The 26,475-nt window shown below is 39.5% G+C and overlaps 2 protein-coding genes across 2 annotated transcripts; one reads left to right on the top strand and one right to left on the bottom strand.

Annotated features, from left to right (window-relative positions):
• Positions 1 to 5,304: 5,304 nt before the first annotated feature.
• Positions 5,305 to 10,259, top strand: LOC149301019 (ras-like protein family member 10B). Its single transcript, XM_089484674.1, has 3 exons — positions 5,305 to 5,520; positions 8,781 to 8,905; positions 9,989 to 10,259. Exons 1-3 carry the CDS (start codon positions 5,305 to 5,307, stop codon positions 10,257 to 10,259), a joined length of 612 nt encoding a protein of 203 aa, XP_089340800.1.
• Positions 10,260 to 16,033: 5,774 nt separating this feature from the next.
• On the bottom strand, positions 16,034 to 26,039 carry LOC149301018 (GAS2-like protein 2A). The gene is made up of 6 exons (XM_089484579.1): positions 25,682 to 26,039; positions 25,123 to 25,361; positions 22,494 to 22,601; positions 21,954 to 22,050; positions 19,833 to 20,115; positions 16,034 to 17,957 (listed from the first exon to the last, which is right to left on the bottom strand). The coding sequence occupies exons 1-6, from the start codon at positions 26,037 to 26,039 to the stop codon at positions 16,034 to 16,036; spliced, it is 3,009 nt and encodes a 1,002-aa protein (XP_089340705.1).
• Positions 26,040 to 26,475: the final 436 nt, after the last annotated feature.

Below are 26,475 nucleotides of genomic sequence, written 5' to 3'. Positions count from 1 at the left end.
CCAGACTCTGTCACGTCTGTCACATGTGCTCAGTGTGAACCTGCTTTCATCTGTGAAGAGCACAGGGCGCCAGTGGCGAATATGCCAATCCTGGTGTTCTCTGGCAAATGCCAAACGTCCTGCACGGTGTTGGGCTGTAAGCACAACCCCCACCTATACATGTTGGGCCCTCATACCACCCTCATGGAGTCTGTTTCTGACCGTTTGAGTGGACACATGCACATTTGTGGCCTGCTGGAGGTCATTTTGCAGGGCTCTGGCAGTGCTCCTCCTGCTCCTCCTTGCACAAAGGCGGAGGTAGCGGTCCTGCTGCTGGGTTGTTGCCCTCTTACGGCCTCCTCCACGTCTCCTGATGTACTGGCCTGTCTCCTGGTAGCGCCTCCATGCTCTGGACACTACGCTGACAGACGCAGCAAACCCACTTGTGTGGGTTGTAGACTCCGTCTCATGCTACCACTGGAGTGAAAACACCGCCAGCGTTCAAAAGTGACCAAAACATCAGCCAGGAAGCATAGGAACTGAGAAGTGGTCTGTGGTCACCACCTGCAGAACCACTCCTTTATTGGGGGTGTCTTGCTTATTGCCTATAATTTCCACCTGTTGTCTGTTCCATTTGCACAACATCATGTGAAATTGATTGTCCATCAGTGTTGCTTCCTGAGTGGACAGTGTGATTTCACAGAAGTGTGATTGACTTCGAGTTACATTGTGTTGTTTAAGTGTTCCCTTTATTATTTTGAGCAGTGTATATATACCGTATTTGCTTGATTATAAGACAAGGTTTTTCAGAGCATCATCTTATCTTATATACTCCTCAAATATAGGTCTCCACCCTGCCGCTGTGACAAAACGGGGGACCCCCCTCCAAAAAATACATAAATAGGGAGGGACATAAACAGGTTAGAGAAACAGATTATACTGAGCTAACCCTTATTTATCCAACCCAACCCCTAACATTAACCACCAATAAAAGTAAATAAAACGCTCACCTAGGCCCACCCCCTAGCTCTGTCAGGACCCCCTCCGCTAAGCTGTGCTTGCTCCAAAGGCTTCAGGAGGGTAAACACCCATGGGAGTTAAAATAGACTATTTCATAAAGTGAAGGGCCAAATGGAAAAATCGGGAAGCAAAATTCTATGTTCCTTTCACTGTCCCTGTGTTTGTTTAGCTGTGTTTATGAAGAAATGCTGCATTGTTACTTACCCGAATGCCCTAGGGCATTTTGCCCTCTTACAGATGGGTTTCAGCGTCATGTCTTTTATCAGAGAGCTACCTTTATTAGAAAGGCTAGTGTGCCGGTCAGTGGCGACTCTAGAAACAATATATAGGGGGGGCACACAAGATATCACATTCAAACTGGGGGGGCATTCATAATTTCCAAAAATAATGTGCTATGGAATTATACTTTTGTTATTGGGCTAAAATAATACTTGATCATTCAACATGGGAAGCCTGAAGCCACAATTGAGTGCAACTAATCCTTGAAATAAATATTATAACACAATAAATAACTTTTCCACTAAATGATTTCAGGGCCTTGAACGTTTTGTCCCCTGAAGTCACTACAACTTCAGGAGGGCATTTTATCTCTGGATAAATATAAATTAAATAATTCCTACTGTAAGTTAAGTGCCAGGAACAGATGACCAAACACACACACCAACACAGGCTCTGTCACACCGACACCCAGACACACACACCAGGACAGGCTCTGTCACACCAACACCCAGACACACACACCAGGACAGGCTCTGCCACACCGACACCCAGACACACACACCAGGACAGGCTCTGCCACACCGACAACCAAAAACACACACACCCACACACATCAGGACAGGCTCTGCCACACCCACATCCAAACACACACACACACCAGGACAGGCTCTGACACACTGACACCCAGACACACACACCAACACAGGCTCTGTCACACCAACACTCAGACACACACACCAACACAGGCTCTGTCACACCAACACTCAGACACACACATACCAGGACAGGCTCTGCGACACCGACAACCAAACATACACACACACACCAGGACAGGCTCTGCCACACAGACACCCACACACATCAGGACAGGCTTTGCCACATCCAAACACACACACACACACCAGGACAGGCTCTGCCACACAGACACCCACACACACCAGGACAGGCTCTGCCACACTGACAACTGAACACACACATCAGGGCAGGCTCTTCCACACCCACATCCAAACACACACACACACACACAGACAGGCTCTGACACACTGACACCCAAACACACACCCTAGGACAGGCTCTGCCACACTGACAACTAAACACACACCAGGACAGGCTCTGCCACACCAACACCTATACACACACACCCGAGGACAGGCTCTGCTACACTGATAACCAAAAACACACAAACAGCAGGACACAATCCACGTCACAGACGTCTGCATCAGGATGGATTTTTCACACTGCATTGTCGTTTATACCCCCCTTAGTGTTTTTGCCCCTGCTGCCCATATATATTAATATTAGCCCCAGTTGCCGATAGCAGGTATAGATCAACACATTAACACACAAACCAAGCTTTGCATGGATAGATCAACTGAAATTCACCTGTGATCTCAGCACTAAAGATATATATCAAATAAACAGAATCAGACATACAAATCCTGTATTTGCAGGTATACAGTAGTATATAAAACGTAGCATTGCAGGTATAGATCAAATAAATACATGGAAACAGCATTGCAGGTATTAATCAACTGAATAAGACATACAAACACTGTATTTGCAGGTATACATAAATAATGTATGGAAATATATAGATATGGATCTACAGAATAACGCAAAAACCCAGCTTTGCAGGTAAAGATCAATTGGAATTCACATAAAAACACGGCATTAAAAGGTATATTTAAAACCCCCTAAATTACATTCATAGATCACAGGTTGCGCACCCCAAAGCCGGCCCTGCCGTCCACACTGCCCACACAGCAATCACACTCCTATCATACCCAGGCAACCAGTAAATGCTGGTACCTAGGCATGATGGGACTGTGCTTGCTGTGATTGCTGTTAGCAATCACACTCCTATCATGCCAGGTCAGCCAGTACATGCTGGTACAGGGTGGCTGTAAGTGATGTGCAGACCCCATACTGCTGGCAGCATCAATACACAAGGGGGGCAGCTAGCTAGGTTTTAGCATGTACTGACTGACTTGGCATGATAGGAGTGTGATTGCTAACAGCAATCAAAGTCCCATCATGCCTAGGTTCCAGCACTTACACATCCAACCAGTAAATGCTGAAACCTGGGCATGATGGGACTGTGATTGCTGTTAGCAATCACACTCCTATCATGCCAAGTCAGCCAGTACATGCTGGTACAGGATGGCTGTAAGTGATGTGCAGACCCCATACTGCTGGCAGCATCCATAGACAAGGGGGGCAGCTAGCTAGGTTTCAGCATGTACTGGCTGACTTGGCATGATAGGAGTTTGATTGCTAACAGCAATCAAAGTCCCATCATGCCTAGGTTCCAGCACTTACACATCCAACCAGTAAATGCTGAAACCTAGGGATGATGGGACTGTGATTGCTGTTAGCAATCACACTCCTATCATGCCAAGTCAGCCAGTACATGCTGGTACAGGATGGCTGTAAGTGATGTGCAGACCCCATACTGCTGGCAGCATCCATAGACAAGGGGGGCAGCTAGCTAGGTTTCAGCATGTACTGGCTGACTTGGCATGATAGTTCCAGCACTTACACATCCATGCTATCACACACTTCATTCACAGATTCATTCCCTCAATCATACATTCTCATTCAAACTCCCTCCCCACCCCCTTACCTGCACTGCAGCTCCTTGATGCCGCTCACAGACTTCAGCAGAGGGCGCGGCCTCCCTCTGCGTTCTCTGGTAAAGCACAGAGGAAGCGGGACTGGAGCAGAGTCATGTGATGTCACGTGAACTCTGCTAGGTTCCGCTTCCTCTTTGCAGTACAGAAGACCCTCCCACAGGTAAGTAGCTGGGCTCGAGGTGCGGCCCGCGTAAGATCGGTTGCCTTGGCTGCCGATCTTACTCGGGCCGCACCCTCTCTCTCCTCGGCGTTTAAAAATAAATTAAAAAAAAGAAAGAAAGACGGGATCCAAATTTAGCAGGGGGGCAACAGGGGGGGCAAAGATTAACCTAGGGGGGGCAATTGCCCCCCTGTAGCGACGCCACTGGTGCCGGTACATGCTAAATGGAGTGCCTTCAGCAATAAGAAAAGCATGGATCTTTTTTATAAAGATTTGCACCTATTATATTTTACCTGACTGTGAAGACAACTGTCCAGCTCAGGAGCTCGGCTTCCTTTGTAGACATTCAGCTTCTGGGGCAGGGGAGGGCTGGCAATATGGAGTCCGGGAGGTAGGTTAGTCTAAGTCAGCCAGTAATAAACCAATCCAAAATACATTTGGCACTCAATGCAGTCCTGCCTAAAACACATTTTGTGAATGGTGCTGAATAGACACAATAATCTTTGGTTATCCAAGGGCATGTGTATAGACATCAGTTACAAAACACAGTGGATGTCTGGAAAGAGCTCTTAGAACAAATCGAATATCAACCGGCTATGGAAAGATGTTTGTCAGATTTAAATAAATACCAGCAAATGTGGTTACCTTGGGAAAAACACACGCTGCACTAAAATGAGAACTGCTGATTTGAATAATATTATACATTTACTATTCAAGACTCTAGTAATACTAACATCCCGGTGCTAAAGAATGATGTAAATCTTACGTCATGTTTGTCATACGTATGTGTTGAATATATCCAAATATTGCAACTTTTTTAACAGTTATAAATGTTTTTTTTTTAGCAAACGGTATTTTGGATGTATCTTGTATGTTTTTTACTCTTTTATATGGTTTGCTAAATAAAATTGTAAAAAACCAAAACATAGTGGATGTGACTGAGCAAAAAAACAAACAAAACTAAAAAAAACTGTAAAAATGGAAAACTAACATTACCATGAATAGCCATATCAGTGCTAAATGGCATTAAGCATAAGAAAATACAACAGGCGAAATTTAAATGATGTCCCACAAATTATTTGGGTCTTGATGAGTAACATTATACAGAACAACATTTTTTACATTTATTATGTTGTTTTTTTTTGTGCAATATGTTTTCCAGCCTCCTGCTCGGCAAGGAGATGCTTCCTGAACGTGGCTGAGACCGCAGCCGCCGGAATATGCCGCAGGGGGGCTGTTCTGCCAACGCCACGGACCGTGTGAGGGAACCACCCAGCACCGGCCCAGGGAGGCATGGTGACGACCTTCAAGATTGCGGTGCTCGGGGCCCAAGGGGTGGGGAAGAGCGCCATTGTTCGCCAGTTCCTGTACAACGAGTTCAGCGAGACCTGTGTCCCGACGAAGACTCGCCGTGTCTTCCTGCCAGCTGTTGTCATGAATGGCCACGTCCACGAACTACAGATCATGGACTTCCCTCCCATTTCTTCTTTTCCAGTCAATACCCTACAAGTGAGTGGATTCTGAAAAATACATGAATGGACCTTCACCACTTTCTGAACACAATGTTGAATCTTTGACTTTGGGGCCAAAGCTTCACATGAGTGTTGTTAACTAAAATACACAGCTGTGGTAATGTGGGTGATCATGAGATGTCAATAGACGACAAAATTTCCCAATATATTGAGTTACTTACACAGAGTAGGAACTGTAGAGAACATTAGGTATATTGAAAGATGCTTAGAGTAGGTGCAGTTAATTGCACATTCATCTACCATACAATTACCCTTTTGCTTGCCCTCCTCCCTGAACCTGTATTACAGACGAGGCGGTAAATGTCATTGGTATTGTGGAAGGTTCAGTTCCCAGTCCCAGCATTTTTTTTTAACATTCAGAGTAACGTAATGATTTCGACACAAGTCCATCAAGTTCAACCTTTCTGTTCATCCAAAAGAACACAAAAAACGCCCACATTGAAGCAATATCCAATTGTGCCACAAAAAGGGTCCAAGTTCCTTCTTGACTCCAAAATCTGATTTCTCAATGGTTCAACGGGCTATAACTAATCTCATCCTTATAGCAATTTATATCCCTGTATATTCTTCTTTGCTAAAAAATAAAACATCCAGCCTAAATTTAAAGCGGTCTTTTGAACTTTATAGCGCAATGTCTGCTGGTAGTGAATTCCACATATTTATCGCTCTTAGTTTTCTCTGCTTGAAGTGGAAATTCCTTTCATCAAGTCTGAACAGATGACTACTATTCGTGAACAGAGCGTCAGAGAGTGGCTGGTATTGTCCCTGTATTGTATCATGATATCATATTGCCTCTAAGACTTCCTTTTTTCTAACTTAACTACATTTTCCAGCCTTTCTTCATAAACTTTATAGCCCGCCTGTGCTCTTTTTCAAGTTCCGTAATGTTTTTAAGAACAGGTGCCTAGACTTACACTGCATGTTCAAGGTGACGTATTACCAATGGCTTATACAGAGGCAAAATTATATTTTCCTCACAATATCCTATTTTATACATGCCAATATCTTACTGGCCCCTGCAGCAGTTTACTGATATTGAACACTGCTGCTAAGTTTATTGTCTGCAATTCCCAGGTTGTTTCCATTTAACGATTTATCTAACACAACCTCATTTTAGCTATAATTTATACATTTATTTATTTTTCCCAAAATGTATAACTTTGCATTTGTCATTATTAAATCTCATCTGCCACTTGGCTGCCCGGTCCTCCAATTTAACCAAATCTCCTTTCAGGGAAGTAATGTCTAGTTCAGACCGTACTAACTTACCAAACACTGTCCACTACAAGATCATTAATAAAGACATTAAATACCAGTGGACCAAGAACAGATCCCTGAGGAATGCCATTTACCACTTTTGTCCAGTGAGATAATTTTCCATTAACAACATCTCTGAAGTCTTATCTAGTTTTCAATCCAGGTTCAAAAATGTAGCCTATGCCTATATCTTTTAATTTTTACTGTAACTTTTTATGAGGAACTGTATCAAATGCTTTACCAAAATCCAAATAATGAAAGACTCTGATCTTAAGTTTTGCTCACCTTTTCACAAAATGCAATTAGTCTGATACCATTCGCCCTTTGTAAAACCATTGACTAATTTACCAATGGTGTTATTGGATAAAAAGTGTCTTCATAAATATTATCCCTTAACAAGCTTTTAAACAACTTCACCACCACAGATGTCAGGCTCATTGTCCTGTCATGCATTGATTTGTAAACATGTAGACGTTGGATCTTTATTGGTATACACAGAGGCAAAAAAATGTATTTTAAACCTTCTGCCTTCCCCTAATTATGGACAACCATGTTTTTCCGATTGCTGGTTCAAGGATGACACTTATGTTTTATGTTGCCGTGACCTTGATTTGACTTGATTAAGTTAAGCATTTATTTGGTATAGGAGAGTGATCAGATAAAGTCGGCCCCAATATACATTAAACCCGCGGGAAAATGTTGCAGGCAGTCATACGTTTTTTGCCATGTCTAATATCCCGTTGTCGTTCCTTTATACGACAAGTGTAAGATATTAGTGTTCTGTAAGTGAAGTCCCTATATACGAAAACATAAATAAAGGTCATTACTGCACTTTACCGTATATCTTTACTGGATGGTGGGTAATCTTGTTCTCCCCTGCATCATTTTTTTAATAATAAAAATAATTGTACTTTTTCTTGCTGTGCGTTCACTCCAATCATTTTTCCTTCCCACCTCCCTCTGGAATATTTTATTCTTTCTGTGATGTTGCTGGTTACATAACCACCGCTTCTTCAGGCAGGGGAAATCCTGTCGCTACACTGTCTTTTGAAGTTGTCTTCCCCCGGACTCCTATCTCACAGCATCTTCCCACGCTGAGATGTGAAAGCTTTAACCCCTGGAGGCAGGAGGGGTGACCCTTTCTCATTCGCCCCTCCTTATCACCCATGATAAGGAGCTATGTGTGGTTTATGGTGACAGGAGGAACGAGTGAAGATGAGAATCGAATGAAACAGCACTTATTTCTATTTAAAAGGGAGAGAGTACATAGAGATTCACTATCACAATGTAGAGCCACATTGGAGTAGGTGACAGTAGAGTCTGGTTAAGGCTCACATGGCGCATCTGACTTGTCTTTGACCTAAGTCAGAGTTTTAATTGGCTGTGGATTATTTGAGTTGTAGTCCAAAAACACCTGAAGTGCCTTGTCTGACTAGCTTTGGTGAATTTTCAGAACAGTTCCCCCTCCAGAGTCAAGTGAAAAGAACTTTATACACAAGAATAAATAGTCCTTCCAGTTCACTAAACTCAAAACCAGGTCACTCCGTTTAGGAAAAGTAGATCAGTACTTTGTACGGAGAGAAATAGGTTAGCCATGGCTCCCACAGTGGTCCCTGTAATTATTGTATAGGTTTTCAGAGATGTCTGTGGACATACTTCGTTTAGAGCTCATGAGAATATTGGGCCTATTCCCAAATTCTACAAAAAAATGTCAGGCTATGGTATAGCTGTAAGGATCAATGAGCAGTTTCATTTATGGCGCAACAGCAGTATACAGGATTTAAAAGAATCAGAAGAAAAAAGTCTGAGCACAAGAAGTGGCGCATCAAGGATACCTGGATTAGTAAATTGAAACAATTGCAAGTGTTTGATTAACAGTTTCTGCCATTCCGTCCTGAAAGATTGCTGTGATCAAGATTAACTTACCTGTGTGACCCTGCGTGGTACAATGGTGGTGCTAACGTTGTTCCTTTGTTACAGGAGTGGGCAGACTCATGTTGCCGGGGGCTCAGGAGCGCACATGCCTACATACTCGTGTATGACATCTGTTGCTTTGACAGCTTTGAATACATCAAGACCCTAAGGCAACAGATCCTGGAAACAAGGTATGTAACAAACACCCAGGGACCTTCTGTGCAATAGATGACACAGTCTGCCCTGAAATAGTGCAGGTAGCTGTTCTTTGATTTTTTTATAATACTTAGCTGATGGTCCTCCTTACTTTCTTCAGAGTAAAATGGAAAAGAAGAATAAACTATGTAGCTATGTAGTGATTTAAAGTAGATTTATCTACGTTGCTGTCTGAGCCATTTTTGGAGTCCAGCTGTTACCTGGTTTACAGTATGTATTGAATTAGTTTGTTCATGATTTAAAGGATACAGTTTATTTTGTACAGTTTTTCACACACACATCGAGAGTATAATCATCCCTACATAGCTATTTCATAGATCGGCTTTCTTGTGTCTCCCGAGCTAGAAACAGTATGGATTAGAAACAGATATGATCTGTTCACCATAGTAACCAGTACAGGTCCAAACAGTAAGAACATTTCTTTGGTTCCTGTGCAACTTTTCAAATTTTACACTAGACTCACAATCAGGCCCGGACTTGGACAAATAATAGGCATTAAAGACTGAGCAGCCCATTTTTATTTATTTATTGTTAAAGCCCACCCTTCATGTACCATCTTTGCATTTCCCCAAATCACTTAAACATTCATGATAGACACAAACACTTACTCACTCATTCACACAAATCATTAACACATACTCATTAATGCAGTCTCACAAATCATTCAAGCAATTCATCCACACATGAATTCATTAATTCTCATACGCATTCACACACTTCATCCACACATAGGCCGCATAGGCCCAGTCAGTCCAGTCCTGACTGAGCCTAATTTAAGGTAGGGGCCTGGATCTGCAGCTCCATCAGCCCCTACGTCAATCCGGCCCTGGGCTGCTCGGCCCACCGGGAAAATGCCCGGCGTGCCCAATGGCCAGTCTGGGCCTGCTCACAATATTAGACAATATTTTCTTTTAAAGATGGACCCCAATAATGAGTTGGTCAGTTTCTGAGTTTTGGGCAAAAATATCTAGTCCAATTAGTATTGTTCTCTAACATTGCCAAGGTAGACAAGAGTCTGCCAGATTAATTGCTTACACTATTTTTTTGTCGTGCTACAGAGTCATTGGAACTTCTGAGACCCCCATCATTATAGTGGGTAACAAGCGTGACCTACAGAGAGGTCGGGTCATCCCACGCTGGAACGTGTCCCACCTGGTGAAAAAGACATGGAAATGTGGTTATATTGAGTGTTCAGCCAAGTATAATTGGCACATATTGCTACTTTTCAGTGAACTGCTAAAGAGCGTGGGCTGTGCGCGTTGCAAACATGTTCATGCTGCAATACGCTTCCAAGGGGCCCTTCGCCGCAATCGCTGCTCTGTCATGTGAAGACCTCCTGTGTTCAGATGAGAAGGCTGAAGTCTCTTTAGCTTCTGACACAACAGAACAAAATTACTTGGTTTGACAGAGTTTGCTCCAACAAATGAACACTTGCTATGTGATGATACAGGATCTGCCACATGATCCCAATTTCATAGGTTTATAGGTATTTCCATCAGATGTCAAATGACCTTCCACCAGTACCTATGGAAAAGAGTGACTTGCTTTATATATAACACCTGGCTCATTTGATAGTCTTAAAGAAACTGATCTGCAGTATAATTTCTGCTCACGGCTCACGGAGCATCCATTTCTACTGGAAACTGGGACCTGTGTGGTCTCTTTCATGTTTTGTTGGCTTTGATTTAAATCTAACCAGCGTCTTCAAACATTCTAGAATGGATTGTTGGGTAGTAGAGCCAATTGCAGCAAAATACTAAACCTCTCAGGCAGATGGACCCCATGTGTGCCCTCTCTAAGAGAAGGGTATTGCGATTACTTTTGGCTACCTTTGCTGTTCTTCTGATCACACTCTTCCACTATTCATTACAGGGTATGTATCAAAGTATAAGTAGTTCACCAAATGTTAAAGTGACCTTGCCAGTGACATTCTTTTCTTCTGCCTATGTATGAAACAACTGCTTCTTCAGTATCATCTTTTGCACTGTAATAACTTGACTTTGCCAAGATATATTTCATACATAGATACAATGTTGCTATGGCACTAATAAAATCACTTTACTTTTGGGAGTGCCACTTTTATTTTGATCTACGAAGGCTACTGTGCGTGTCTGGCTTAGGTTCTTCTCCAACCATTTGGCAGGCAATACATGGAATCACTAAATATTGCTCTGTATCACCAAGCACTCTAGCTAAAGGCGCTGTATGGCCTACGTAACTGTAACATTTATAGCTTGTCCTTCTTCCTTTGGGTACCTGGTTTACTGTTTGAACAACAGAAGGGTTGCACACAATTTACAATGAGTTGAGGTGAAAAACATTTAATCACACTGGTTTTACAATTTGTTATTTAACGATTTATTTGTTATTAAAGGTTTATTATGAAGTTGTTAAATGCAACTAATCTGGTGTCCATAAAGCACAGTTGGATCCATACTTAACTATGAGGATCCAACTACACATTATGGACACAGCAGGCTCCTGTGCTGCCAGAGACCAGCTTCTACATTAAAGACCAAGGATAAGGTGGCAGGTGGAAGTGACCACCTGCATGTAAATGACATTTTTTCAAACAAACCTTAAATTGAAAGATTCTGCAAACATTAGTTTTATGTTAAGATTTGCTTAACTGTTTTTTAAGGCTCAAAAAAGTTTATTGCTGCTCTAACTATGCATTATGTTGGGCCAGCTCTGCTCTCCTGGCAAGAAAAACCTGCAGAATCAATAAACTCCAAAGTGCAAAAGACCCTTTTTGTATTTAGTAAAATAAAAAAGAAACTATTAAAGCGAGGTTCACATGCCTAGTGCTCCATTATAAAAATCATGGTTGTACTTTGATCTTCTTCATCCTCCTCCTTATCTACCTTGTAAGCATCTGTAGGCTTTTATTGAGCCATCCCCTTTCATCTCCCACACTTTAGAAATCATTTATCATTTCAACAATAACTGTGGTGTGACAGCCATTACCAGAGAGCAGTCTAAATAAGCAGGTTCTTGAAACTTCATCTACACAGAGTAGATTTGACTCTGAATCCAAATCGATTGTTTAACCAGCCAAAAATGTACTTTTTTGTGTATGTGTATGTATTTTCAACTCAGTTACTTTTATACACAGTTAAATGTTTCTTGGGATAAAATCAAGGTATCTAAGTGCAATAGGAACCCATAGTCCTCAAAGCATATTTGTAAAAGTACAGCTCCCATTATACAAATGTTATACTTCTAAAGACAATCTGGCCATCACAGATGTATTTTTGCAGCTGGAGAGCAAGCCCGGGAGATGAGATTTGCAGGATATCACGAATAAGCAGTCAGATCTCTCAAGATCCGATTGTGCCCCTGTCAAATAATACAGACTAAAAATTCTAACTTAGTCCATTACCAGGTTTAACCTTAATGCTTATTTCCAGTTCATTATACATATTTTTGTTGCCATGGTGTTAATTTCAATGTTTTGTCTTTATCCTCTAGCCATCTTTGTTCTTGTTCAGATTGTTGGGATTGACAAATAAAAAAAGTGGATTTAAGACCTTACATGAGTAATAAAAAAGTAAAAATTTCTTCAATTTCATGTTTAGATGATGTTGCTATTATAGATGTACATATACAGCTCAAAGTAATGCTTTTGTAAATTGAGGAATTATATTAGTAGTATTGATAGCATTTTTCTAGTGTGCATGGTAAAAACCATTTTCTGTCTCACCAAATGGGGCCCCTTTCTTTGTCTTTTATGTATGTCACTGAAGAGAGTAAATTGAATGACTCCTTAAAATCAAGGCAAATAATATATTCGCGCTAAAGAAAGAATATGTGGAACTATGTAACAAATGCAGATGGAATAATTCTGGCTGTTATCTAAATTTAGGTTGAATTCAAACAGCTACCTCTGGTGGTGTAGTTTAGTACTGCAGATTATGTAGCTATACGGCATTTGTTATTTTTACAACCATTACATAAGTTATGGTGGGTAAAAGGTGATGGAAACCCTTCCACTTAAATTTAAGGGGTAGTAGAAGTATTATTAAACACTCATCTACAGACACCAGACACGCCAGAAGGCTTGTTTTTCCCTCAGAAATCTCATGGTGCTTTCACAACCACAAGGGATTCTGGGTAGGCACATGCAAATAAGGTTCACAATTATATATATATAGAGGCAAAAGTGATAATTGTGAACCTTATTTGCATGTGCCTACCCAGAATCCCTTGTGGTTGTGAAAGCACCATGAGATTTCTGAGGGAAAAACATGCCTTCTGGCTTGTCTGGTGTCTGTAGATGAGTGTTTAATGATACTTATTTTTACAACAAAATATTACCATTTTAGAGAATTGAACTTACATATAAATGTTCCTAGGTTATGTACTACATATGTGAATGTCTGGAAGAAACAGTAATAAGATTTACTTTTTAGGAACATAATATTGATCAGCTCTCTGTGCTCACCTGAGTAGAAACACCACATTTAAAAAGATATTTACATGTTACTAAAAGTGAGACACATATTTATGACTCCACCATTTGTTAGTACCATTTTTTTCTATTCATTCATTTATTGTTATTAAATGTGGTGTCTGCTAACTAAACTGGGAGTTTGCAGAAGGGTTGAACATTTCAGCTTGGAGATACCACTATGATTTATGAAAGTTAAACCCAGAATCTCACTGGAGTTTACCATGAAAATGCATAGTGATATCAAGGAGCTGACATGTTCAGTGTTCCTGCAAACTCCCATTCAGTGAATATACCTTAAGGAATTATCTGTCCTTATAAATAGGTATAATTACTAAACAGTACGTTTGTGAGGTATTTTTGGCTACAATTTATTAACCACTTCAACAACCCACGTCTTTCTTAAGTTCCTGGTGTCTATTTGTGAAAGGCTGAGATGACTTGAGTGGCCAGTTAAGATGCTGAGGCATACATGACTCTATTGGCTTAAATTAAGTGACATCATTCACTGATATCAACTCAGTTTATATTTTCGGCCAACTTGACTGGGTTGTAGTAGAAAGCATAGCATCACGTCTCATAAATGCAAGTTGAATATGGCTTAGAGTGCAACAAACCCAACCAAAACCAACTCCACAGGAAGAGGTTGGTTGACCAGAACTGGTCATAATAGACTGACCAACTTATCTGCTATACTCAACAGAATCTTAGAGAGCAATTTGACATTAAACGCTCAACAACATCTCAATTCCTATTAGACAAGTTACAGTCTATGTTTGATTTGTTGAGGTCAGATGAGCTATCTCTGTAAGTCAACAGTGAATTAACCTGACAGTTCAATTTACTTTATTGTATCCAGTTTTGAACCGCATTAGTATTTTTTTGAAATGTAAGTTTTATTGTTCTAAGGTTTATTAGGATTTTGTTTTTATAAAAAAGGGGTTGACATTTTTTTAATGCAGTAGGGATTGCACAAAAGTTGGCAAAAAACACTGACTGATATGCAACTCCAATTGAAAATGAGAAAATGAAAATAGATGCACATCCTTTAAATATGGACTAGTTAAAATTAATTGATTCATTGTTTACTATTATTTAAAAAAATGGCTATTACTTAATTTGCGTTGTGAAATGGATTTGCCACAGTCTATGTATATTCCATCCATTTTACATTAATGTGTATGAATTCATATGTATCGCTTTGCCATGCCATTATGAAGTTGAAACTGCCTCTGTGACAGCTTGAAGCAAAAAAAAAATATCTAGTAGGACAGAAAATAAAACCAAGTTCAGAGTTGTGAAAAAGAATATATATTTTTTCCCCAGGTTATTTGAGTCAATAAAATACAAAAGAGCTTTAAAAAGTCTGATTAATATTGAGTTTTGATTTTCGTGCATGACATCATGCTGCATGACATCATAGGTGAAAAAAATGTCATTTAGTAAAGATTTCCTCTGTGCACTGAATATTTACACAAAATGGAATTATATAAACATGCATTTCTGTGCTTTTTTTATGAATCAATTTCAATTTAAATCCAGGTAATGTACATTAGTAGTATTTGCATCCAATCACACATACTATAAAACAAATTGTCATATCAACCAGAAGACTCCAGATTATACCAAAAGATGCACACGCGATCATTCTTGGGAAGCCATATTTCTTCTCACTGTTTAATGTTTATTTATGTTATATACGTTTTTAAATAACTAAGTTGTGTGTTATGAGATGTTATGTTGCTGCTCAGCACAAACTGGATTATGAAGGTCACTCCTTTCTTATTTATTTCTTTAGAAGATGATTGTTTTAAGTACCAGAAGCCAGTTTATACAAGATATCACACTATACTGTAATGCCTGTTTAGTAAGAGCTGAAATAATTTCTAGTATCTCACGTCACTGCCCATTGTATGGTTTACTTTGTGGTAAAGTGAAAATCAAACCTAGTAGTAAATACCAGTGCGATCAGCCATTGTTCCCCATGTCCTGTCGGACTCGGTCATGTTTCTATACTGTAGGTCATGAATTAATTGCTGCAGCATATTAGGGTGTTTGTGTGAAAGAACTCTTACTACATATACCCACACATGTCTACATTTAAAATGGTTTGTGAAGCTGCTTTTCTGTTTCTCATCATACAATATGTTAAATATGTCTGCAATCTCTTATACAACATGATTTTTAATAGAGAACCCTGATCAATGCTTGATTTTCACACCCACAAATATGGTAACTACTGCATTGAAAAGGCCGGGCCTCCCAATGGATCAGATGCTAGCAATCTACTATGATGATTTAGAAATATGTCATGAGTGCCCTGTAAATGGTGTCTTTATGGCTTGACAAAGAGAAAGATGGTGTGTTAATGATTGCTAACACACACTTTCACTTAGGATCTGTGGATTGTTATTAGACTAAACTAATAAAAGCCGGATGGAGAACATTATTGATCTGAATGGCTTGTGTTTTCAGGTTATTATTCCTGACATTAAAACATTCTTGTGGCAGAATTCATAGCTCTATAAATTTGTGCTAAGCACTCCCATAAGTATCAAAGCAGTACAACATACTATGGACCCAGAGTTTCTTAAAGGCACACCAGATTGCATATATACGTTGCATTGAATACAAAGAAACATAGGCAAATGTCTTATACCCAGGATTCTTCATCCTCATCAGTTCTGTTTGGATTTTCTACACTGCTGTTTTGATTGTTATGGGAATTTGTAACCTTTGTAGAAGCAGAGTGTTCTGAAGACCAGGCTCCACCATCAGAATCCAGGTCTTCTCCACTGACCACTGTGCTCTGTGACACATTCCGACTCCTGGCCCCTGTCGAATTTTGAATATTGTTTTGTGAGCTCCCTGCTTCTTGTGCCTTGGTTTTCGTTTGTGTTTGCCTATATGTAATGGGAGTGGGGATTCTGGATGGCTTTTTTTCAGGTCTGTTGTCCCGACGAGGGCGTATTTTTGGTCTTAGCTTAAGTTTAAAAATTGACGGAACCCTTTCTGGTTTTTTCAGGCTTCTTTTTGGTTTGGATGTTTGTAATGACTTGGATTGTTCAACACTAGCTTCATCGTTAGGACATTTGACAGATGACGTTTCATTATTACCTGAAGGCTCAGAAGTTTTCATTCTGGCTTCCATTGCCAGTTGTCGAGCTCTTTGAGAAGGCAATTGTTTCACTTTGTTTACTTTGGCTTCGGATAAAGGTGATTTCTTTCTAACAAAACCTTTCTGTGGTCCTGATCCTGGTTGTTTCTTCTTATGTGCAGAAGGCAAATCAGTTTCTGTAACATCACACATTGCGTCTTTTGATGGTATTTTGGAAATCCAGTTTTCAACATCTACCCTGTTTAGTTTCAACCGCCCTGTGGCAAGTTCTGAGATCACATCATCATAGTTTGTACCCTGCCATTTGGTGTTTATGTAAACCCCACTCCTTGGCACTTCCTTTTCTCCACATGGTGTCTTCAATGCATTTGTAAAAGATGGCACAGAAGATATGGATGATCTATTCATTTTAAAATCATGAACAGCAGAATCACTAGCTATACTGCATTCAGGGGTAAAATCATCAAGTCTGCTTTCTAAGTTGTTTTCATCTGAATCTTCTTCTAAAACTTTGATATTTGATAAGATTTCATCTTCCAAACTCTGATACATTGCTTTCTCTTGTTCTGGATTGATGGGTAAAGGTGTATATTGTATATCTCGCGCTATGTTATTTAAAACCTTTGTAGCTCCTAAATTGGTATTTGTTTGCTTGGGTTGTGTTCTTAAAGTATAGATGACATCCTTGTCTTTTAACTGTGTTGTTCCATTCTTATGAAGCTGGATTATCGGGGTAGACCGACCAGATCGTACATTACAGTGGTGGGCATCTTTTTCAGGTATACTTCTTGCACTAAGCTTCTCATGATTTGTGATGTGTTCACTGCTCATAGACTTGCTTCTGTCCCTGTTTTGTGAATCACTTTGGTAGCCTCTGCTTGGTGTAGGAGGCCTGTTGTAAACTGGTGTGGATACCACACCATTCCTTGTATGTAACTCCTGTTTTGCTGAATAGCTTGGTTGTTTGGTTGGAGAAGGTGGTCGCTCTGCATTTGCTGAATTCGTTTTAAACTTATAGTCTGTGACTTTGCTTTGCTGACTGTGAGCCATATGCATCTGCTTGGAAGGGCTTGGTGGCCTTATGAATCGAGAAGGTGTCTTAGGTCGTAACTCCTGAGAAGTTGCAGACTGCTGGACAGTCTTTGACATCTGGGTGTTGTCCTTATCTATTGCAGACTGAACTCTACTGTGTGAAATACGTAAATGGCCAATATGAACATCCTCTGTCAGAGTTTCCTTTAGACTCCGGGCCTGACTTTTTAACAGACTCTCTTGCTGAAATGCACAAGAATGTTCCAAAGCTTCAGAGTTTTCATCTTCACTTCCAGTAATTTGGGAACTCAAAAATGATGTGGAGAAGTTATTCCTGTCTTGCACAAACTTTGAGGAGAGGTGTAGATATCCAGCTTGACCCTCCTCACTGAACAGATGTCTCCTGGAAGGAGTGGTTGAGCGTGCCCTGTAACAGATAAGAAAGACATTTGTTGGCATAATTATTGCTTGCCTTTATAATGTAAAACAGTGAATACCGAAATCAATACCACCAGTATGTTTGGAATTGTATGCATTTATGCTTTCAATGTTTCCAGTGGTGCTATTTCTAGTAAAACACCCAATTTATTTCACAGTGGATATGTAGCATGTGTGATGTTCAACAAAAAGTGGGCTTTTCATGGGTTTTTTGTTGTTGTTCTAGTTGTTTTCAATATTAGTTATTACATTCATATAGCTAAGGATCTCCTAACTTTAACAGTTGTGACTGTTTCATAAGTCATGTCATTTCTGTCAGTTGTTAAACATTGATGAACATGAGAAGAGTCAGAAAACCTACACTCTTAGGAGGCTGATGAAGAGGCTGCTATATACTGTCTGGGATATTTGTAAACCATGGGAACTAACAGAGTTCACTCCATTTATGCAAGTCCTTTACCAAGCACTGCTCGTGAATATAGTTCTAGTCCACAAGGAAGCAGCGCAGGCAAGGTGCAGCCTCACAATCCCAGCTGCACCCTGTATCTCTTCATCCATCGAATTAGGAAACCTGTGTAAGAATGCTAAGAGGGTTGGATTGGGGAGTGGAGAAAAACATTCTGAAACATGGGGAATGAAGATTAAAAATGTTAAATCTTTAGAGGGTAGCTGAAAAGTTAGTCACAACTTCAATTCAATTTTGAAAGTGGTCTTTTTTTGCATGTTACCGCTAGTTAATGGGGAAGTTAGAAGTTTCTTTACCTTGGCATAACTTGAGTTGCTAGCTGTAAAACCCCATATAAGATAAAGCTTGGGTAATCCATAAACTGTAATAAAAAAATCCCTAATTTAACACACTTGGCAACACATATGTGGAATCAATGGACCCTACTGAATTGTTTTACCTGGCTGAATATTTCCAGCAGCAAAAGCGTAATGTATTAAAGATTATACATCTTTTGCTTCTAGCATAATGATATATTCAAAGTAGTTCTGGGGATTATTTTGTAATGCTTTCAAATACTGTTGGAGGTAGGATACAGTGAATATTCATTGAAAACACCAGTGGACATTTAAACTCTGTATTAGTCAGGATTAAGTTCAGTAAGCCATAAGTAGGTGGGGAAAAAAGTAAGTCACCCTTATATCACTTAATTACACAGAAACAATCTCTACAACACTCCATTTATCTCTAACCACGTTACTAATACAGGTCTTACTAAATATTAATGTTCACTGAAATGGTTACCAGAAAAGCAAAATCAATACAGAGCCCTGAACGGGCACCTTTAAAAACATATGATTTGAAAGAGAAAGTCTTATAAGAAAGGCCGCTAAAAGTAGCAAAACAATGTATCCAAGCAATAAATATATCCTGTTTCTATGATTAGATTGTTTTGGGTCATGGTCAGCAGTCTTTGTTTGTGTTTTACTTCCGACCACCGGAGTTAATTCCTATTGACGCATTTGAGTTGCATACAACTGGATTGCACATTCTATCTGACAAATGAATTTTTGGGTTGTTTCACTTCATTTAATGTAATATTTTATGCTACAGTCTTTAGTTGGCTTTCCTTACTTTTTTTGAACCAACTTCGAAAAAGTTGAGCGTGAGAAAGCTTATACAGCTATAATTGTCCCATTTTTTCCCCTCCTGGTTGAAGAACTGTTCTCGTAAAAAGCAAGCTTTAGTTTAATTGCATGTGAAATAAAATACACTATAAACCCTACCATGAAAATCAAATTTAAAAACTGTTGATGCCAATTGGACAACTGATACATGTCTCCCTTACCCTGAGCTAGGATTTATATATAACCCAGTCACAGGCCATATAAACATGTTGTGGTTAGGATTTTTGTGTACCTGGCTGGAATATTGGTCTTGTGATCTGGTAGAAGATGAGTCCTAAACCCTGTTGTCTTGTTTAGACCTTCTGGAGATGTTGAAGATAAAAGTGATTTATTATTGATGCCAGGGGTGTAGGTATTCCAGTCCACGGGTGGTAATGGACTCTGGGACCTGTTCACGATCAGTGTTGTGTAGGATTTGTTGGCGTTGTCAGGTCTTGATGTTAAATGGGTTTTGATCTCGTGAACAGGGGTTGCTTGCCTCTGTGGACCCCCCAGTTTCAAAGCTTGTTTATGAGCTGTAAGACACAAACATTTATTAGTATGTAAGGAACAATCATTTTAAACCTTTTCTGTAAGCACAAAGTTATGTAGGTTTATGCCTCAGCTCTCAAGTTATTCAGCTTATTTGGTCAGTACTCTTTTACTTCTTGAGACAGGTAGAAGTTTACATTGTAGATGGTGTAAGGTTACCTTTATTCAGCGTAGGAGTCATATTAAGCAAGCCTTTCCTATTAGATATACATTTCTTATTAAGACCTTTTTAGTTTCTGGTTTCCCATAAGTGTAGTGGTGTTCTGCTTTTGTGTAGCTTGGCTATATACTCACAGTGCTTATGATGTTCAAACTTCAGGTGTGGTTCAATTGCTAAACTGTATTCCCTACTGTACTCATTAGGTCCATACTGCTCTTTTTTAAAAGTACCACAAATAACCCCATTATCAACCCTTCCAATTCGATCCTATTGTTTTAGAAGATAAATTTTGCTAATAAATAAAAAGTGAGACCATACAGGCCACCTAAAATGCATTATGTCAACAATAATACACAATAAATGTGTGTTTTAGATATAATAATATTCTTTTGATTTTATTGTATATTGATCATCTACCTGATGCATCTATACCTTACTACATATTTTTAGACATGCATATTACAATAAGAGAGGCTTTATTGAATTGTACCTGACATGCCCAAAAGAACCAAGAGGTCCTGCTGTAAAAATTATTTTTGGAAAATCTGTGTAGTTTCGGAAAATCATGCATCAAGATCCACCAGAATTGCTCATAAACTTGGTTGTGAACTGTTAGATAATGCTCTTATAACATACTGTGATATGAACAGAATGTTACTGAGAGAATGTACAACAATGGGAAGACCATGACGTTACGTGGTATACGCTAATACCCTTTCCAGCAGCACCACTAATGACTTTTTTATTGTCTATTTTCTGTGATAATTAAATATCTGCATACAATGGAACATTCATTAAAGTATATATTCAAGCCCATAATTTAGCAATGTATGAGCTCATAAATTCCACACATTTGATTTTGTTAATTGGGAAATATCTTCATAATTTTGTTTGACAGTGATGTACAATACGTTAGAGAAGGTCACTTTGGTTAATTGAACTTCAAATTAAATAATTTGTCAGCATAACATCTCTTCTTTGTCGTCTTCAACGCAATGTTACACTGAAGAATGCATTTGTAAAATCTTGGCCCTGGATGGTAACAGACTGGATTGCTAAAATAAGCTTTCCCATTGACCTTGCTAAAGACGGAACACCATCACTCTTCCAACCCTGTGCTTGTTAGACAACAGATTGCATGCAAAGAAAGCAGGACTGGCAGCTCTGTCATTTGACAAGCAATGAATACATTTGGCCCACTAGAATTTGTATTTAAATAAATTGGTAAATGTGAAAAAAAAACAAAAAACCTTTTACATCACAGAGTCATAAGCAAGGGTGGCGTTATGGTTTTAGAGATCCAAGCAAAAATATTTAGCCCGCACCTTAAGTAAACTTGGTAAAAAATGACAATTACACAAACAAAGGATTCCAAGTTAGTTAAACAAAATTCTAATGATAAAAATATAAGTGAAATTTGTGCCTCACCCCTCCCACATCCTCTGGGGAGATCCTTAGTCCAGCGGGAGCTACTAAATCTGCTTATAATATGCTTATAATGTAGCATTACCTCTGCTTGTAAGCAATGTACAGAACGTTGCTTATATCGCATACTCATAAGCAACATATTGAAAGCTGATTACATAACACACAATATACAAAAGGACTATACATGCACTGTAGAGAAAGCTAATGACACTTGTGACTTTGGTGTATACATACAAAGAGATGTGCAGCGACAGGGGTCGTGTTTATCCAGATAATGCTCTAGGGTATCCCAGCCTCCCCCTACTCTGACCATCACATGGTTGCGTAGGATCTGTAAGAAAAAATCAACCCGTTAACATGAAAAACACAGTCGTGCATAGAAAGAAAAAAAATGTCTAAAAGGGTATTTTCTATTATAGTGCTGTGATATGTAATTCTCCTCTACGCTTTTTTTGTTTAATATTGCTATAATGAGCGAGCATCAAGGGATCCTGTATCATTAATAACTGAAGAATCAACAATTGTCACTAGATGGCAACATTTTGTTACAATACCTGCTGCATTTTATATATTTATTTTATTATTGTTTTTGTATTGGAAATATTGTTAGTTGCCTATTAGGGTGTTTCTCTCAACACAAAATGCATTTTAAATAAGTGTGGGTGCATTTGAAAGATCTTATACCATCTCTAAAAAAAACACATGACAAATGGGGTATAAGTGTACTGATTTAAAAAAAAAAGACTTTAGTAAGCAATGCTTCTTAATACTGACCCTAACGAAAATGAGTGTATTTGACTCTCCAACTTTGTACTTTCCCTCAGAGACTTTGACCATGGAAAACTGCATGGGACAAGTACACCTGCTCACCAAGTGCTGCACCTGTTGAAGTAACAAGAAATTGTTATGCCTACTTACAGTTTAATAAACCCAGGAACAAGCCTATCCAAGCAACGCAATAATATAGTAGCCTAAATCACACTTAACACACAGGCTACAACAAAATATTCAATGTCCATTGGCCCTGACCAAGACCCTCACCAAAAAAGACCTGGTAGAAAGTGCAGCTCCACAGTTGCAGCTCCCCTCATGCAATCTTAGGACAATTGACACAGATTGGTTGAAGCAGCCAATCAGTAGCAGGAAGTGTCTCCCATCGGAACCAGGTCTCTGTCCTCATCATTCTGTGAGCCAGGGGCCATGATTACCTTCACTTACAGGCCTTGAAACTCCTACAGCATAACCAGGGGTGCGCTCAACCCGTGCCCCCATGAGGAGTGCAAGCTGCACTTACTCTGTAAAGTAAAAGAGATGGGGAGTAGTGTGTGTGTTTGTGTGTGTACTGTGCTGTACTGTAGATAGTTTCTGTGTTGGAGGGAGTTCCCCAGTGCGAGCGGATACTATTCCTTAGCCAGATGTGGCACTACCTGCCTGGGCCTGTGGATTTTGTCTGGGGGAGATTTCCAGAATCTGTCTCAGGTCTGTCTGTTTGGACAGTCAGTGAGTAGTTGGGATGGCAGCAATTTATAACCCAGACAGGGGTCCAATTTTTGTGCACTTTTGCGTAAATAAAATACACAGTTTGCTTGAAATACTTTGTTCCTAAGCCTTGTTGCCCTAAAAGACCATGCTTACAATTCTTGGACGTGATATTTATGACCCTTGGCTACAGGGTTTAGTAACAATATAATGCAGTGCCCTCCACTAATACTGGCACCCTTGATAAACGTGAGCGAAGAAGGCTGTGAAAATGTGTCTTTATTGTTTAACCTTTTGATTGTTTCTTAAAAAAATACACAAAAATACTTTGCTCTAATGGATATCAAACAGTTACAAACACATCACAGATCCAGTTCATCCCAAGCATATCCAATGGGGTTGAGGTCAAGGCTATGTGTGGGCCAACCAAGTTCTTCCACACTCATCCAACCATGTCTTTATGGACCTTGCTTTGTGCATTAGGGAACCGTCATGCCGGAATAGAATTGCATTGTTCAATACGTCTTGCTATGCTGAAGGGGACATACCGAGACGTCTGTGAGCATATGGTGTGTGGGTTACCGTACCACATAACTGTGAGTGTGTTTGTCAGCATATAGTGCTAGAGTGTGTGTATTTGTGTACAGTGTTAGCACATGTGTGGGTGTCACATACAGTGTTATGACTGTATGTATCAGCATCTGGAGTGTCAGAGGTTAGCCTAGGGTTAGTGGCGTCTGGGAAATGGAGAGGAGGAACAGGAGAAAGAATCTGTGTGTATGGGAATGTGTACACATTAGAGTGACTGGGTTTTAGAATGAGTTTGCATGTTAGTGTGTGTTTGTTATGGGGACCCAATGAAATACTGCACACAGACACCACTAACCATAGGCTCACTCTTGAGTATAACAAACACTCAATGGTTCATCAGCACTATAATACAGTATATATGAATGTAACCTGTAAATGTAGATGTAAGGAAAATGTAAGTTTGCTTTGACAATGCATATGTACTGAATCCCCTTGTGAATTCTATGTATATGTTTTATCAAAAGCTCAGATTGGCGGTGCCTGTATTTCAGTAATAAACTCCATTTATTTTTACATCAGCTATTCATGATAGCGCTCTGAATGGCACAGCGTGAGTGTTCAAACCAGATGATATCCACAGTTTCACACAGTGCCAGGCACCTGGGATTTTGAAGCCTGGAAATTGATTCTCCTTAACTAAATTATGATTGACAAGACAATCTCCATTGATAATTTACAATAATTTGAAGAGCTCTAAACATTCATTATACTGACAATTTATACAAATATATAACATTTAATTTTAAAAAAATGAGCCTTAGATTATATGCATATCAGCAGCAAAACACATAAATAAAGAAAATACATTTTTCTACCAGCCTTACTTTGTTACATAAGTACCTACGAATAGGTCAAACAGTACCTAAAAAGATCCCTAGGCCCACCTCCAACCATACACACTAAAATAAACTTTCCCTTCAGTGGTTGTTTGAAATTGTGGTATTTTAGATTACATTAATTTCCATGCAAAGGACATCATTTTTTCTTAAGCTTTTTGTCTTAAGTTTACATCAGTGTGGTGAAACTTGGACAGTATAAATTTGTATCTTATCAAGATGTTGGCTGGTGGTAAATCAAACATGTCTCCCGCAAGCCAAGGAAAAGGAGTGCAGGGAAAGAGGCAAATGCATAGGAGATTCTGCTGAATGCTTCCATGCATTTCCAGGGGGAGAAATGATAATTTAAAGGGGACTATTAGCATATGTATTAAAGCGCAAATGATGGCTGGAGAAATATGATGATGGTGGGGGAATGAAGGTAGTTCCCCAAGGAAGTTGATTATACACAAATTATTTTCTTCATGTTTTCCTTTCACCACTGAAATATGACTCACCATTTGATCCAGGTTTTTGAAGTCACAGAGTTTTTTTTGGGGTTTAGGAATTGGAATTTCCACTGGAGGCAAGTCCAGCTCCTCGCGAATCTCCTCCTCTATCTGTTCCTCCATTTGTATGAGCATGGGAGCACTCATGCCAAAACGAGATGCCCGGCGGGCCAGTTCTAACAAGCACAGAACAAAGTTCTTTTCATTCTTCCTCAGAACCAGGTCTTCTGTCTCAAACATCAAGACGTCTGAAGGGTCAGAACAGTAAAGACATGTTAGGAATGGATGATCAGTTTTCTGATTATAGTATAGATTATCAGTGCCCAGAGACTTGTATCTAATAGTTAGCCATTACAAGTTGATGGAGGCATTACATCTTCATTTCATATCTCTCATTTCCATCTCTCTGCAATCAAGTGTTAAACTATTGTTGGTCTACCTTATGCTGGACATTTTACTAAAAACTTTTCACTGAACATCTAAAAAATAGGCAACCTGACAGATGAACATATTTTTGTGGAACATAAAGAGCTAATTTCTTTAAAAAAGAAATAAAAATATGTCGTACCTTTAATGTCCATTTCCTTTCTGCACCATTGAATGAAGTTGGACACATTATCTCTAGCTAAGAATGTCCCAGGCTGGGCCAAAGCATTGAATTTCACTCCTGAATTTGGTAGCTGGAGTTTCCGTGCTTGGACAGGGTACTCCACAGAAAATTCCCTGGCCACTTGAGTCACATGATTGGCATGCTGACAGAGTACAGAACCAGTCTCCAGGACCTCAGTAAAGTTATCAATTGTAATATCCAAGTTGTATAGCTCCGTCAGCCATTCAGCCAAGTCCTCTTTCATGGCAAACAGGTACTGCTCACTGGACCTAAATGGTCGGATACTGCGGACACTGCCCCCCTGGTGGGCTGACATGATGACAATAAAATAAAGTAACTTGGATGAGTACAAACTCAGAGAGAATACATTCACACACAGAGGCCTTTCATAGACTTCCCACTACTGCAGTAGTTCCAAATCATAGTTTTTGCTGCCAAAAAAAGTCTTTTTGAGCAGAAGGAGCATCACCTGTAATAAGAAATAAAAGTATATTTTATTTTATATATATATATACTGTATATATATTACATAATTCCCACTGTCTTACATATTGATTAGTGCACACAAAACAAAAGATAGTTTCTTTTTTTGCAGATTTAAAGAAGAAGCTGAATTTCTTTTGTAATAGACACATAAGAAAATGCCTGTAAAATTACAGGTCTGTGTTCACCTAAAATGCCCTAAGACGCCAAGGGCTCATTCTGCTGACTGCTGTTCAAACGCTGAACTCATAGTAAGACAATCAACAGGT

This window comes from Sceloporus occidentalis, unplaced genomic scaffold (genome assembly GCF_023333645.1).
Source record: "Sceloporus occidentalis isolate IW3139 unplaced genomic scaffold, rSceOcc1.0.p SCAF_22, whole genome shotgun sequence".
In the NCBI taxonomy this organism is placed as follows: domain Eukaryota; kingdom Metazoa; phylum Chordata; class Lepidosauria; order Squamata; family Phrynosomatidae; genus Sceloporus; species Sceloporus occidentalis.
Note: the sequence above shows the minus strand (reverse complement) of the source record. Positions and strands in the feature narration are given on the sequence as shown.